This window comes from Netta rufina (assembly GCF_964035555.1).
Source record: "Netta rufina genome assembly, chromosome: 1".
NCBI classification, from domain to species: domain Eukaryota; kingdom Metazoa; phylum Chordata; class Aves; order Anseriformes; family Anatidae; genus Netta; species Netta rufina.
The window spans coordinates 194,130,519-194,144,986 of NC_140123.1; the positions used below are offsets into that span (position 1 = coordinate 194,130,519).

Here is a 14,468-nt window from a genome sequence, read left to right on the forward strand (position 1 = left end):
ATCTAAAAACCTTGGATTTTTAGATTAGAAAATTCTGAAGTGCTTACTGAATTCTATTTTACATTTCAGATACAACTCCAAAATAGTCTTAAGGAAATAGAAAGAAAGGATCTTGAAATAGAAGTGTATAAAAAGACAAAAAGAAAAATCCAAAAACAGTAAGAAAATAATAATGATACATTTAATAAAATAATGCTTTTTAAAGCATTTTTATTGAGATAATGTGCGCATTAACCTACAATAATTAATTCCTATACACTTGTCTTTTCTTCAGACTCAAAGGATTTACTAAAATATGTGATGTAATCCAAAATGAAAGGAATAAATGTATAAATTTGGCACATATTGCTCAGCAGAAAGCAACTGAACTTAGAAAACGGGTAAAATTGATAGAAAATGAAATAGAAACTTTAAGGAATACTGTGATAACCAAAGAAAGGTGAGTTTTAACTAAGCTATAGCTCACAATTATAAAAATAGGAAAGAATTACAGAAAACCTTAAGAGATAATCCAGTTCCACTACGCCTATTTCTTCCTTGAAAGCCATCATCCTGATTTTTAAAACCTGATCCAAACTTAGAAATGTTGAGACACCCTTACATAATCTGCTCCAATTTCTTATCACCCTAGCAATTCACAATTAGGCTGTGCATCACTGCATGGCAAGGAAGCATTTTTGAAGTTTGTCTGGCATCTGTCTCACCTTCCTAACCTTTGAAGGGAGAAACTGTCACTGCACATCCTTTGTACCACAGTTCTTGAGCCTCTAGCATCTGAATAAGAACAACACTGTTGTACTCTTACTTGCTCATCCTTAGGCAAAAATGAGGTCCAAAACATGCGATTCCACAGCAGGCTGCTGCATGGTACTAGTAGAGGAGTCACTAGCTAGCAACGTGGCTGCCTACTTATTAAATTAGAACTAGGTTTCTTGGTTCAAATTCAAATGGAAGCCTATAAGGATAACACTTATTTCAGATCAAACAAAACATGGTTTCGATTTCCAGACAATCCTAATCAAAATTAATTAAGTTTGCATTGACAACAAAGAGGGTGAGGAGGAGCAGTTGGGGTGTGATTCTATTTTATTTTTTTACTGGATCACTGTTTAGTGGAGATGCCCTTTTGCAGTCTTTTTGTCATCCTAGTGATGATACTCTGCTTGGTGCTATACAGACGGAATGACAATGTCTCTGAGATTGGAAGCTGGGAAAGCAGGAAGCTAGCAAAGAGTTAATTGTGTATGCAGAGCAGCACAAAAATTTGTTTTGCCCCACACTTTGTTTTCTGGTGCCAACAAAAAATTACACAACCAGACCTAAGAATGTGTTCAGGGTACACTCACTCAAAATATATTTTGAATCTGCACGTAGCTTTATTTCAAAGTCATGCTGGAGGAAGAGGGAAAAGAAGTGGCACTTCACTGATTTAAGTCATTTTGTTGAAATGCACAAGCTGACATTTTGTGCTAAAATTGTTGAGGTCTTCCCAATAAATTCCTGCTGAAAGGAGAAGAAATGCTAAAAAGACAGGTATCTATATTGTCTAGACATCCAAAATAACTCATTGTTGTGTACTGGACCATACTGCAGTAGAGACCCAACAGACATTTTGATTTCTGCAAACCTGGATTTAAAAGTAGGTAAAGGTAATGAATTATCATTAATTTTTCACCCTATGGGAAATATTTCTAATCCCAGTAATTTACTTTAGTATCATGGTATCCCTGACTTAACTGCAAGCTACACAATTTAGAGGACAGAGCATCAGTCCAAAAAGATAAAGGCTCTTCATAAATTATTTAATAATACATTGCATTTCTGCAATACTGCCATTCTTTCACTCTCAAACTTGCTTTACAAAGGTTTAATTCAATACAGTAATACCTTCTGGACCTGGAAAGTGTTATGCATACAGGCAAAATGAACCAGAAAGAAGCTCACAACTTTGCACAGAGTAATTCAGCAGCTTAATGCTGGAACCAAGGATGGGAAGCGGGACATTTCATTTGCAGTTCTGTGTTTTATCAGGGGACAATGCTTCTTCTTTCACTACCTCTTTCATACTTTGACATTAATATCTTCCCAGTGTAGCTAAAGTAGTGTCTTGCTCAAGAAATGATGCTTACCACAGATTAAATGCAGAAAGTCTAAGTTCCTTGTTAGCAAATAAATGACCCATGTGGCAACAAGAAGCTGTCTTTAGAGCAAAGGACCATCGTCCAAAGGCTAGCAGGGTCTCTTGAAATAATGTGTTCCTTTCTTCATTTTTAGGGATCTGTAATAGGAGCTTGTCACTGATCTGATGCTGTGATTGTTTTGTTTCTCATTGATTGATAATGTTCGTTCTTGTGTTGCAGTGTGCTATAAACTCGGAGACCTTATTTAAATATTGTTCCTAAAATGGAGAGAAGGACAGGTTTTTTACACACAGAGAATTTGCATCATAGTTTATACTTCTGCTCTTGAAATTTATTCCTTATGGCCCCTTGGGCTACCCAGTAAAGGACAGAGCTGTGGTGCAGGGCTCCATTTAAAGTACTTAACTGGGTTGTAATCCAGATCTGTTCAAGCTGGAAAGAACTCGTACAGAGAAGCTGTTCTCAGAGGGACTTTCTACCTCTTGTAGTGTGTCTGCCAAGCAGAGTGACATAGAAGACCCTTTGTGTATTTTAGGATTTAGTTTAAGCTCTGTTTTTAATAGCTGAAATTACTTTCAATTTAAAAGGACTAAAAACTTTCCTGCTTTTCTGTTACGTTAAAGAATACTGCAGAGGCAATATCTGAAGAATACAAGTAATGTAGCAATTAAAGACAGTCTCAAAACTGATTACTCCAAACTTGAACAAGTCATGGATGAGATGAAAGAAAAGAAAAAGCAACAGCTTCTGGATCTTGACAGACTTACCAATATTATCTCCCGCATTGAAGAGGAAATTGTGCAGCTACGCAAAAAATACGAAAGGGCTATTCAGCAGAAAAATGAGAGGTATACGTGTAAATTTGATGTAATAAAATGTGTATTTTTGAAATTCATCAGTCAACAATATTTTTCAACTTATGAGCAAGTCTAATTAGGAATACTACAGGGCTGCCTTACTCCAGTGCTTCATAAACAGCCCACCTCACTGCAGTGCCAGTGCTGCTGTGCATTATACAGGTGTTTGCTGTTCCTCCATGGATGAAGACAATTGTTCTTCAGAACTGTTACAGAATCTAATCTACTGAATGCCTGGAGAGCTTGTAGCCTTCTGCTCTTTTTGATCTTTGTGTACGTCTCTTGTATAAAAATACGGTTGTAGAATTCTCTGATCCTGTTAATCCACTTTAAAAGGAATGCTGACAGAAGCCAGAAGAGCTTTAAAAATCATATGAAACACCAGGGTAACCTTTGCAATTGTGTGTTCTCTAGTTTTCACATTGTAATTATTTTGTTCTCTATTTAAAGTACATTTGGTACATTTTCCTAGATTATTACTATCATCTTCCAAGCTTGCCAGTTATGTTCTCAAATGGAATACATTGAATACGAGTCAAAAATTTTTAAGTCTTACCTTTTCATTTTGGGCTTATTGCAGTGGTCTTCTGCTCAAAAGTCGAGAAGAAGAGGTATGCATTTTATATGAAAAAATAAACATGCAAGAGATGTTGTGTAGAAATGGAGATATTGAGATGCAAGCTATGGATGAAAAGATCAGTTTTCTGAAGATGAAGGTAGCTGAGAAGAAGAGACAGACTGAATTTTTGTTTAAAGCAATACCAATGAAGAAAGCCCTGGATGCAGATTTGGTGGTACTTCAGATACAGGTTGGTGGGAAAGAAACCTTTACCTTTCTGTTTGTTTGATTGATTGTTTGCTTGAATTATTCTGTATTTTAAAACAAAGCACTGCTGCATGCTTTTAACATCAAATTTGTGAGTTTCTAGCTTATGACTCTGACACTTTGCCTTGCACATACCAAACACTGCCTGGCTGTGGAATCTCAGCTGGTCCTCCCCATAGCTGTAAATGTCAGCATGACTAAACTGGAGAAGAGTAGTCATGGGGAAAAAATGGGAATGGAGATAAAATTTGTTAAAACTGTATTGATGGGGGTAGATGGAAGGATGGGGATATACTTAGGTCTTCAAATTCCTGAAATAATAACTCAATTCACACTTGACTGTGAGCCTACTCTGGAAACTCTGCTGCCCACAATGAAGCCACGTACATTTTCTTCTACACAAAAACAGTGTAAGTTTTAGTTCTAGTTACAACATGACATTAAACAATTAACAAACTGCAGTGTTCATCATTGTTCTGGACATTCTTTCCTTGCTTTCTGAAATGGCTCATTTACTTTTGACCTTATCTCCAGATGGTAATTTTTTCCATATATACTCAGCTAGTGCCTGCACAAAATAATAAAGTATGGTGTACCATTGCCATCTGTAATTGCTTGATGGGAGCTGTGACTCGCTGTTAAATAGTGCTTGCACTATTCTGTTACGTTTGGTCTTTTAAAGAAATTACATGCTCTGCTAAAAGAATAAAATTTTCTATAATACCTTACACAAATCATACCCCAAAGAACTGTACAGTGCAATTATAGATTTCAATGATGAATAGAGAAGGTATGAAAACAACGTGATAGACTGAAGAAAATAAGAGATGTTTAAAGGTAGGACTTAGAATGAGGCTGAGAGTCACAGAGTCAAATGCAGCAACGACAGGCATAGTTTCTGTGAACTGAGAGTCAGCAGTGAAACTTTGATTTTTGTGTTCTGCATTCCTTAAACTTTCTCCTTTATGATGATTGTTCGTGTGAAGTCACAATTAAAGAGAAGCTGCTGATACAGACTCTTTACATCTTTTTGCAATAACAGTGTAAAATTAAAAAGTAGAAAAATAGTGTTGGGAGGCACAGAGTAGTCTCAGTAAATGTTCCCAAATCAAAGATTTGTCACTGAACAATATTCACAACAATGATTAATCAAACATTCGGGTCTCAGCTTTTTAAATGTAACTAAATACTATGGTTACTGATGCCATATTACATGGTTCAAATTGGCCATGAACACAGCCATCTCCTTGCACTCAGCCATTCTAGCGTTAGTGCTGTTCCTCCTGCTGGCAGTAGCCATTATGTCTAGTGAGAAACAGTTTCAAACCATTTGGCTTTATCTCCATGATTCAAATAAAAGCCATAAGCCCAAAGCTGAATTCTGGTGTTGGCTGCAAAATTCAGCTCACTAATTTCTGTCCAGGTTACAGCTTTGGCCCCAGGTTGAAATCCAACTCAGTTCTGTTACAATGTGCCAAGCATTTTACTATAATGCTCATTTGCACAAAACTCTGACTTGGTGTGCTCAATACAGACCTAAATCACTCGTCTTGTCTGTGAATCCAACCTCAGACGCCAAGCTGAAACCTGAAGAGTTGTCACCAGCTGCTACAACTTTAAGCTCATGTTAGGAGCCCACAGGACAAATTATCCATATAAATGGGTATGGTCTGGTTATTAATGGAAAGAGTTAGGTGTCCTTGCCTACAGAGGAGATCCCGATAACCTTATGTGGCAAGCAAAATGTTCCTCTTGGGAGGTCTTTATCCTGGAGACACCTACCTCTCCCCTTTGATTGCATAGGAAACTTTGAATGATGTAGGAAGGGTACTTCAGAAGGCATCTACATTTGAAATACATGTACATGTACAGTTCAGACAATCTGAATTAAGCAGGACAAATTCTGTACCTGCTCTTCTTAAATTTTCTTTTCCCCCTTTCCTACCCTTCCTGTCTTCTTAAGTCTTGAGTACTTTCTAAACTTTGTCATCTTTTCTGTATTGTTTTTTTCCTTTCCTGCATTTCCCAATCTTCACATTTCCCCAGAACTTCTTTCTTTTTACTCAGTCCAGTGGTAAATTAAGCTTTCTGGTGTTGCTTGCTGAATGATCTTCCAACAACAGATATAATTTCATATATGGTAATACTTCAAATATAAAGGGACCTGAAATGAAAACCAGCTTCAGCATCACAAATTAGAAAATATTTCAATATTTGCTGTTTGTTTGCATCTGATAGAAATGGAGAGTGGAAAAGCACAGATGGGGGCTGTGTGAGTCTAGAACAAAAATTTCATCTGGGTCACCTCTATTCCACATGAGCTGCTTAATCATCAAGCTCACAGATGTGCCACTCTTACACTTTCCACCAAAGGCTGCTCATTTCCACAAAAGAACGTGATGCTGGTGAATAGATGTTATCTAATAAAATACCAGAGCTGTTCTAAGCCAGTGCTACTAATGTGAGCAGTTATTTTTGTTAATATCAATGTAAAGCATTAGAAATATTTCAAAGTACTTCATCTGACACAAAGAGTACCTGGTGAGATTCCGAGGTGGTTTTCCATGGGCTTAAAACTGTGAAACCATTTAGTTTTGACTGCACATGAAGGGACTGTTCCTGCTGGCTGAAATGACCCATGAAAACCAGCCTGCCTTCATGCATCAGTGAGAAATACTTGGCACCAATCATTAATTAGTCCAACAAGCAGAGCCACTGAGCTGGCAGGGTGCTCTAGGTGGCACCTTCATGCCTCAGAGCTGAGCTAATGTAGTGACAATCTCAGAGAGGCATTTGGCATAAAAACGTATCCTGGCTTTAATACTGCCCCATGAAAATCTACAGACCACATTATCAGTCGCAGGAAACCAGGGCTAGTGGGGAGGTGAGAGGTTTATTGAGAAAATCCTGCTTCTGCTGCTGCTCCTGCGTGGGGTTTTCTGCTCTTCCTGAGAGAGCTGAGTTGGTCTTTCAAACCCCTGCTGATGGAAAATGCAGTTCCCCGGGCAAGCTATCCCAGTACATCCTTAACAGAGGAAAGATTTTCTTAACCTTTAGCCTGATGCTTTCTTGCTGCAATGTAAGCCTATTGATTTTTTTTTTCTTCCATCCACCAGGGGCATGACAAATGGATCATTCTTTTCCTCCCTGCAGCAGCATTTCATGTTTATGGAATAAAGTTAATCACGCTCCTCTCCCATCCTTTTGTTAGGTTACACAACCTTACTCCTTTCCATCAGTCCTTACAGCTAATGTGGCTTAGATTCTTCTTTTCTGTCTTCTTTTTCTATTTTATTATTTTTTTCCTTGACACACGGTGTCTAATAGCAGTGGCTGAGAGTGGAAGGATTCATTCAGACATCTGGCTGGTTTTAATTCTGCTTATGTATCCAGGTATGGCAGTAGCCTTTCTTGCAGCAGCACATCTTGATTCACATTCACCCTGCAAGTGTACCTAACTACCAGGCCATTGTTTTAAGGTGTCTAATTAGTTGGCCTGGATTCTGTATTCATACAGATAATTTTTCCCGCTTACATGCAGCACCTTGCATGTGTCATTTGATATAACTTCATTTGTTCAAACCTTTTTTCAGATCATTTGGGGTTTGAATCGTCTCCTCCAAAATATTTGCAGTCTCTCTCAGTTTACCCTTCTACTACTGATGTAGTACTTACCTTATATCTTCATCAAGACCATTTCCATAGCTTGTTTATGAGAATATCATATAAAACAATGTTGAAGCTCTGTAAAAACCAAGCTGCGTGATACCTAACATTTCTCATCCACATACCCATTACATTTTCACAGTAGGTAATTGGACTGGTTTGGCATGACTGTGCTGGCCAATGTCCACACCCTTTTTATTTTTTAGCTATTTACAAAGGAAGCTGAATGGCTTGTTCCAGATGTATTCATCAGAAAGCGAAGTTATCAATGTTATCTATAATTCTGTACCTCCATTTCCCCCCATTTTTAAAAACAGGTGATATTTGCCCTATTCTAGTGCTCTAGGCACCTCGCCTGCCTCCTCTGAGCTTTCCAGAAGAAGCACCAGCCCCTCCACTTTCTCAGAGCAGCCCTTTATCTGGTACGTGCTTCCTCTTGCCTCTTTATTCTTCAGCAATTCCTCCTGTTTTGACTGTTTCTAATCAAGCACAGCAAGCCTCTCTTGTACAGCCTTTTCCTATGCCCTGTATCAAATGCTCTCCAGGAAAGAAGGGTGGCCTTTTGGGGGGCTTTAATACTTAGAATCTCTTAGAGCTTAGCTGAAGTACTGTCCAAGGAAAATGACACAGCTTAAGAGAAAATAAAGGTACCTCCTATCACATTACTTAAGCAGACACATGGTTCACACCAAATGTGCTTTGGTTGTGTTTGGGTTAGTCTTCATTTAATCAACCCCAATTCCTTCTGCATTTGAAAGTAAGTCCAGTATTTAACAGGAAACCCCTCACAGATTTTTGTTTTCCTGGTTTCCTGGACAGTGTTTGTTCTGCATTAGTCCCTCTTCCCTAGAGTAACCTTTCAGTCCTGGAAAATGTGACCCGCTGAGCTGTCCCTGCTCTCGTTATGGGTACAATGCCTCCAACAAGGTGCTTGCAGCTGAGTTAGTGTTTGAACGATTTGTCCCTAGATACAAAATACCTGGCAGCATCACTGCATCCTGTTGTTTGTGCTCATCCTGTTCTCCCATTCTTCCGCTTGTAATTCTCTGTGTGCTGTTGGGCTTGGGTTTTAGCTGCTTATTAAAGCATAAGCAAGAATAAATCTTGCAGTACCCCTGAAACCAGTTGCATACTGACTGGCATACATTTTAAGCCAAATCATGATTTGATGAGGAAATTGTAGTTATTTAAGGTTTTTACTGTTGGCTGTTAGACAAAAAGAAGGATCTGCACAATTTCACTTTGCCAGGGGTGTTTAGAGCAAGCACCCTGCTGCTGCTCCTCACCACACACGGCTACCCGTCAGCTTTCCCTTTGCAGTTAAACACAAATTGTTCAGTTCAGTAAAACAGCCCCATCCCTGTAGCAACAGCTAAACATTTACTCTGTATTCCTGGTGACCCTCCATAGATTTCAGAGCCAGTGACCACTATTTCCATAACCGTGTCATCCCCTGTAGCTGCAGGATAGCATTTATAGCAAGTCGCGGGGCTCATGTCCTTGGTGTGTGACAACGTGCTGACAGACAGACAGCTGTGCATCAACACACACAAAAACCATCGTCAGTCCTGAAAGTCCGGACACTTTCAGGGAGGAACATGGATTTCCATCTGTGTATTCTGGGAAGTGGCTTTCCCTGGGAGCTTCTCACGTCAGAAGGGTCAGGGAACACCTGCGCTTTGGGTCGCAGCTCCCAGCACTCAGTGTCACTGCTGAGTCACGTCAGGATACGAGGCACATCCAGGCACTCGAGCAGAGAAAATCTGGAAGCCTCCAGGCACGAGACCTTCAGTGCTTGGCAGCAGGGCACCAGGATGCCCAGGCTGCCAGCCCAGCAGGTGCTGCCACATGTCCTGGTGGCACCCATGGGGCTGGGCTGAGCGCAGGGCAGCAGGTGGCAGGGACTGGGGTGGGAGAAGGAGGCAGGCACCGGTGAGAGTCAGAATCCCAGAATGGTTTGTGTTGGAAGGGACCTTAAAAACCACCCAGTCCCAACCCCCTGCCATGGGCAGGGACACCTCCCACCAGCCCAGGTTGCCCAAAGCCCCATCCAGCCTGGCCTTGAGGGCCCACAGAGAGCGGCTTTCAGCACAGCCCTGGCACAGCCCAAAGGACGTAGGTTGGGACAAACCAACTTTCATCCAGGCCACCCAGCAGAAGCTGAAGAAGGCATCATCTCCCCCCAGGGCTGCCCTTTTCTAACTTTCCAAAGATGTTCGGAAGGTAAATTCCTGTTCATTAGCAACAGGTAAGAATGCTGTATCTCCACCATCCACCTCTGGTTTCATAGGGAAACATTTTCAGTGTCTGAGCAGCATCATTCTGCACCCCAAATGCTCCCCCAAGGCCAGAGCCTTGCTTCCAAGACCGGGCACAGCCAGCAACCGTGGCTGAGAGCCGTGTGCTCCATCTGCTTCGTTTGCAAACCACACAGCAAACTGCAGGAAATCAGACACACCAGGACCTGCCACCTCCCCTCACAGAGTAATAACGGGGCTTTTTGCCTCCAGTCTGCACAAATAACTGCTGTGGGTTTTTGTTTGCTAGTATTCCCAGTGCAAGGACAGGATTAAACAGATGGAGGCAATCCTTGCTGACCCTACGAATGAGAGCAGAAAGCGAGACTTGGGAGGGACGGACCCATCGCCACCTGAACTGCGAAAGAAGATCGAACAGGTAGCACCTCTTCTTACTGCCCAATTGCACTTTGATTGACCTTATTTAGAAAAAGCAAATGTTTTTCATTTCTAAAATAGGCATTCTGTAAGAGGAATTACTATATCTATGACTGGTTAGCAGGAACTGCAGCCCTATGCCTGCTTCCCAAGAAAAATGGATGTGGGGGATGTTGACTTCCCCCAGCAGAGGCCGGCAGGCTCTGTGCAGAGCACCTGGCTTACATCACCCTCCCTCAGCTGGTTAATTCACATCATCGGCACTTCACAGCCCCTCCAAATGCACTCAAGGGTTGACATGGAAAATGGGGCAGAGGACAGTAAATGCAAAATGACAAACCGATGAGTGAAACTGTCCAACCTCTGCAAGTGGCGCTGATCTGCCCCACCACAGCCCCCGCGCTGTGACACGGAGGCAGTCCCACCGTCCTCTTACAATCCACACAAATTAGGATAAAACACAACACCCTTATCAGGGGTTGGCTTTACTGCTTTGGTTCCACTACAACAAGGAGACAAAAAATAGCCCATTCCCTAAATGGCACCCAGGCCAGGCAAAGGGCCACACACCTGGTTTTGATACTTCAAAAAATCTTTGAAAAAAAATTACTTCCTCTTGGGAAAATCATGGCAAGGCAGTAATATTGTCAGTGTAATCCCCAGTCCACCTAAAGGGCCCAGGCAGACATGGAAAATCTGGAAGACTGAGAACAACCTTAAGTTTTTGCCTGGTAGGGGATTGGGTGAAAATTTGGGGAAAATTGCTGGTGAAGAACATGGCTGTTGGCCAGTATTAGTTCAGGAGCTGTCAACTCTTTCCAACCAACCCCAAGAACAGCTCCTGCTGCACCTTCCCCTGCCATTTACCCGTGTTGTGTGTACTCCTTCTCGCTGCAGATAGAGGTAGAGCTGGTGCAGAAAGAGGAGAGGCTGCTGGAGATGGATTTCCTCTACGACCATGTTTCCCGGCTAACAGCCAGGATCCGCGCCGCAGCAGGGAACGGGCAGCAGGACACGCTGCTCTTAGCCACAAGGGTAAGAAGGGGATTGCACACTCTGCTTGCTGGCCTACGTGAAACAAAATAGCTGGGCAAGAGGGCAGATGACTCGCTTGCAAATTACAAAACTAGCGGCTGGGATTATTGATAGGCAAATCATACGTTAGCCGTAAAAAATTAGACATTTAGTAATAACAGTAATGTGGGCCTAGCAACGGCACTGGGAATGTTTCTTTTAGAAAGAAGGTTGCATCATAAATAGATGTTGCACCAAAACATGTTAGTTCTTTCTCAGGTTGAATGCTTGCAAACTTGGAAGAATCCTCCTCTCGAATGTTTACTGAACTGTCTTTCCATAACAAACACAAACAGTGAACCAAAAAAAAAAAAAAAGGAAAAGCCAGATAAGTCCCATATTGCCTCCAATGCAAAGAAGATAAATGTGACAGTTTGTTATTTAAGTAAGGAGAACCATGTAGGAAAGAAATGTAATTTTCAGTGCAGTTACTTTTATGTAATTACAGATATTGCCTTTTAGCTGCCAGTAGCATTATTTGTGGAGGAGCAAAAATCCTCTCACCCCCACCTCCTCAACGAAAAATAGAGCAGAGCTCAATGAAAAAGTGACATAATTAATGTAAAACAAGGCCAGGGTTGACTTTTTTCTTAGTTGGTAGGTTTGGCACTGGGAGATGCTTAAATCAAAACACCTTTAGAGCAAATCTTTCATTGTCTACAGAAAGGGAAATAACATGGCTGATGTTTGTCTTTGGGAAATTATGGCCACTGGCTAATAAGTTACTGTAAAAATGGCAGTGTGACAAAAGTTCAGTTTTAATCTTAAATTCAGTTTTAAATCTTAAAAAGATTTAAGAATATTCTGAGTTTTTGTTTGTTTTGTTTGTTTTTTAATTTAAACTCGCCTCCAGTCCAAATCAAGGATTCCCATCTTGTTCCTTTTCTGTCACTCTGCTAAGGATAACTTACCCCACAGCACAGCTGTGCCCACATTATCACTGAATTATCCTGTAGGGATCAGACTTGTTACACCTCAATAAGAAGTTAATTGTGCACAAGCTCAATCAGAATCTAGGTTTTCTCTCTGCCCTTGAGGTAAATGGAAGTTTTGGCATTCGGCTGAAAATGGCAGATTACAATTACAAACACGCTTTCTCGTAACTTGCACTGGAGTAACTGGGACTTTTTATGCTGCAGGTTTCTATGGTTCAGAGTGTACACAGGAAACACACACACACAGTTTCACTAAGTTATTTTTAAGTATAGAACTGGGGTTTTTTGGAAACAGAGTCAAGTTGGACTTGTTTTCGTGTACCTTGTACTTACTGAAGTGTCACATCCAGCATCTGAAGGGTAGACCTAAAATAAAATTGTCACTTATTCCAGATAAGTGAATTACAGAAGAAGATTAAAGACAGAACCCAGAAGATGATGGCTCTTGTTGCAGAGTTATCCATGAAGCAAGCACTTGCCATTAAACTCCAGCAGGAAATGAGAGACAAAGAACAATTTTTGATGACTGTTTCAGCAAGGATAGACCAAGGCCTTCCTCCTCCCAAGGAGACAGAAATTGAATGGTTGAAGATTTTACGCAATGAGAAGGTGTATAAAGAAGCAGCTGAAGCCAGAGCTAGAGTAAGTTTTTGCTCTGTTACAGGCAGGTCTTCAGTTTCTCCTCTTTCACTGCTCGTCTTTCTGGCGGAGCTGTTAGCTCCCTACATAGCTGTGTGCTGACAGCCACAGAGCTCCAGGGGCTGGTGGGGATGATGGCACAGACGGGCAACTACAGAAGCAGCACCCTGTGGATTTGTGCAACTACACCTACAGCCTGGCACACCACTTAGAACCAAACTCATCAAACTTTAATGAGAGAATACATTACACTCAAAGTAAGATCTATTTTCAATCATTGAAGTGATTTATGTGACAATGTTTTGGGACATCAGTGAAGTACTGCTTTCAGTTTGATGTAAAGCCACAAAAGGTAGGGCTTGAGGTTCAGAACTAAGTTTGGCATCCTCCACATATCAAGATGCAGTGAACATGAGAAGTAGCAAGAAATCAGATTGGGCAGCAGATCAAATAGTGCTTCCAGTTCTACCCTGCTGGCTGCAGCTGGGACCTCTTTAGTTGAGACTGCCACCAATGGCAGATTTCCAGAGAAGAAAAAGTCACAGACAACTGAGATGTGTATAACTGAGGGAACTCCTGCAGGTAGGAGGTGAGCTTTTTGCTGTATGGATCCTTCATTCAATCACTCCACGGAAATCTGAAAGAAGCACACAGCTGGGGGAGGAGTACACAGTGCATACATTTAAAGAACCCAAAGTCACGCAGAATTGCTGCGGTAAAACTGGTTTAGAATAAGAACCCTTTGTCATTAACTTCTCCTCCTGCTATGACTCAGTTTCCTTTCGGTACTGTGGACCAGAGCTTGTTGCAGTAACAGTTACAGGAACAGCTGCTGTCAGCATAAATACAGCCTAGGTTCTGAAGCATCAGAACTACTATCTTGTTCCTGAGATACTTCTACATATTCTACATATTTCTACATCTGCATTTTTGCATATTTTGCATATTTGCAATTTCTGCATCTTTCTACATTTTTTTTATATGTTCATTTAACTCATCTTCTTAATAATAAAGGCACAACATGTTCAGACTATACAATATTTATTAAAAGGACAAGCTCCCATCTACACGGTCAATAAATCATGCTTCTTTTCAACAAACAACTAATACTCACCTGTTTGCTAAGGATTAGACTAACAGTATTTCCCTGTTGGGCATTCTGTATTTGATCTCAGAAGAGTACTGATGGCATTTTTAAAGCACGTAAGCACCATGTGAACAAAATGTGTTTTTTTTTTCCAGCAGGCTGCAGAAGAGGAACAAGCAGCAGTGCCTGGCTGTGTCCACACAACAGCAGAACAGCGCCCAACTGCCTACATCCCAAACGATGAATACAGCCTCCCATTGCCACGGCCCTATGGTGCCCTGGCTCCTTTCAAGCCAAGTGAACCTGGTTCAAATATGAGACACTTCAGAAAACCAATTGTAAAGCCAATTGAAATCTGAAAAGACAGCATCCGGAGCAGGAGAGGCCATTACGAATGGTTGAATGTCACAAATCAACAGCATTTACACTACATTGAAGGGATGTCCCTTAGTGTTTAGCCAAATTCCATACTGCAAAGTAGTACTTAGTGCCAGAAGCATGGCTAGACAGTCAGGGATACAAGTTCCTTCCTTATGGCTAGGAGGAGCCTGGTATGCCAAATGCAGTG

The 14,468-nt window shown here is 41.2% G+C and overlaps 1 protein-coding gene across 1 annotated transcript in view; it reads left to right on the forward strand.

Annotated features, from left to right (window-relative positions):
- CCDC146 (coiled-coil domain containing 146) overlaps positions 1-14,259 on the forward strand; it is a gene marked incomplete at its 3' end in the record, with an annotated part of 67,538 nt that extends 53,279 nt beyond the window's left edge. The window contains exons 11-18 of the mRNA XM_084306357.1: positions 70-158; positions 275-439; positions 2,765-2,989; positions 3,579-3,807; positions 10,038-10,166; positions 11,063-11,200; positions 12,568-12,816; positions 14,056-14,259. Coding sequence (XP_084162483.1) covers positions 70-158; positions 275-439; positions 2,765-2,989; positions 3,579-3,807; positions 10,038-10,166; positions 11,063-11,200; positions 12,568-12,816; positions 14,056-14,259 — 1,428 coding nt within the window. The remainder of the gene's footprint in view (positions 1-69; positions 159-274; positions 440-2,764; positions 2,990-3,578; positions 3,808-10,037; positions 10,167-11,062; positions 11,201-12,567; positions 12,817-14,055) is intronic.
- Between the last annotated feature and the right edge of the window lie 209 nt (positions 14,260-14,468).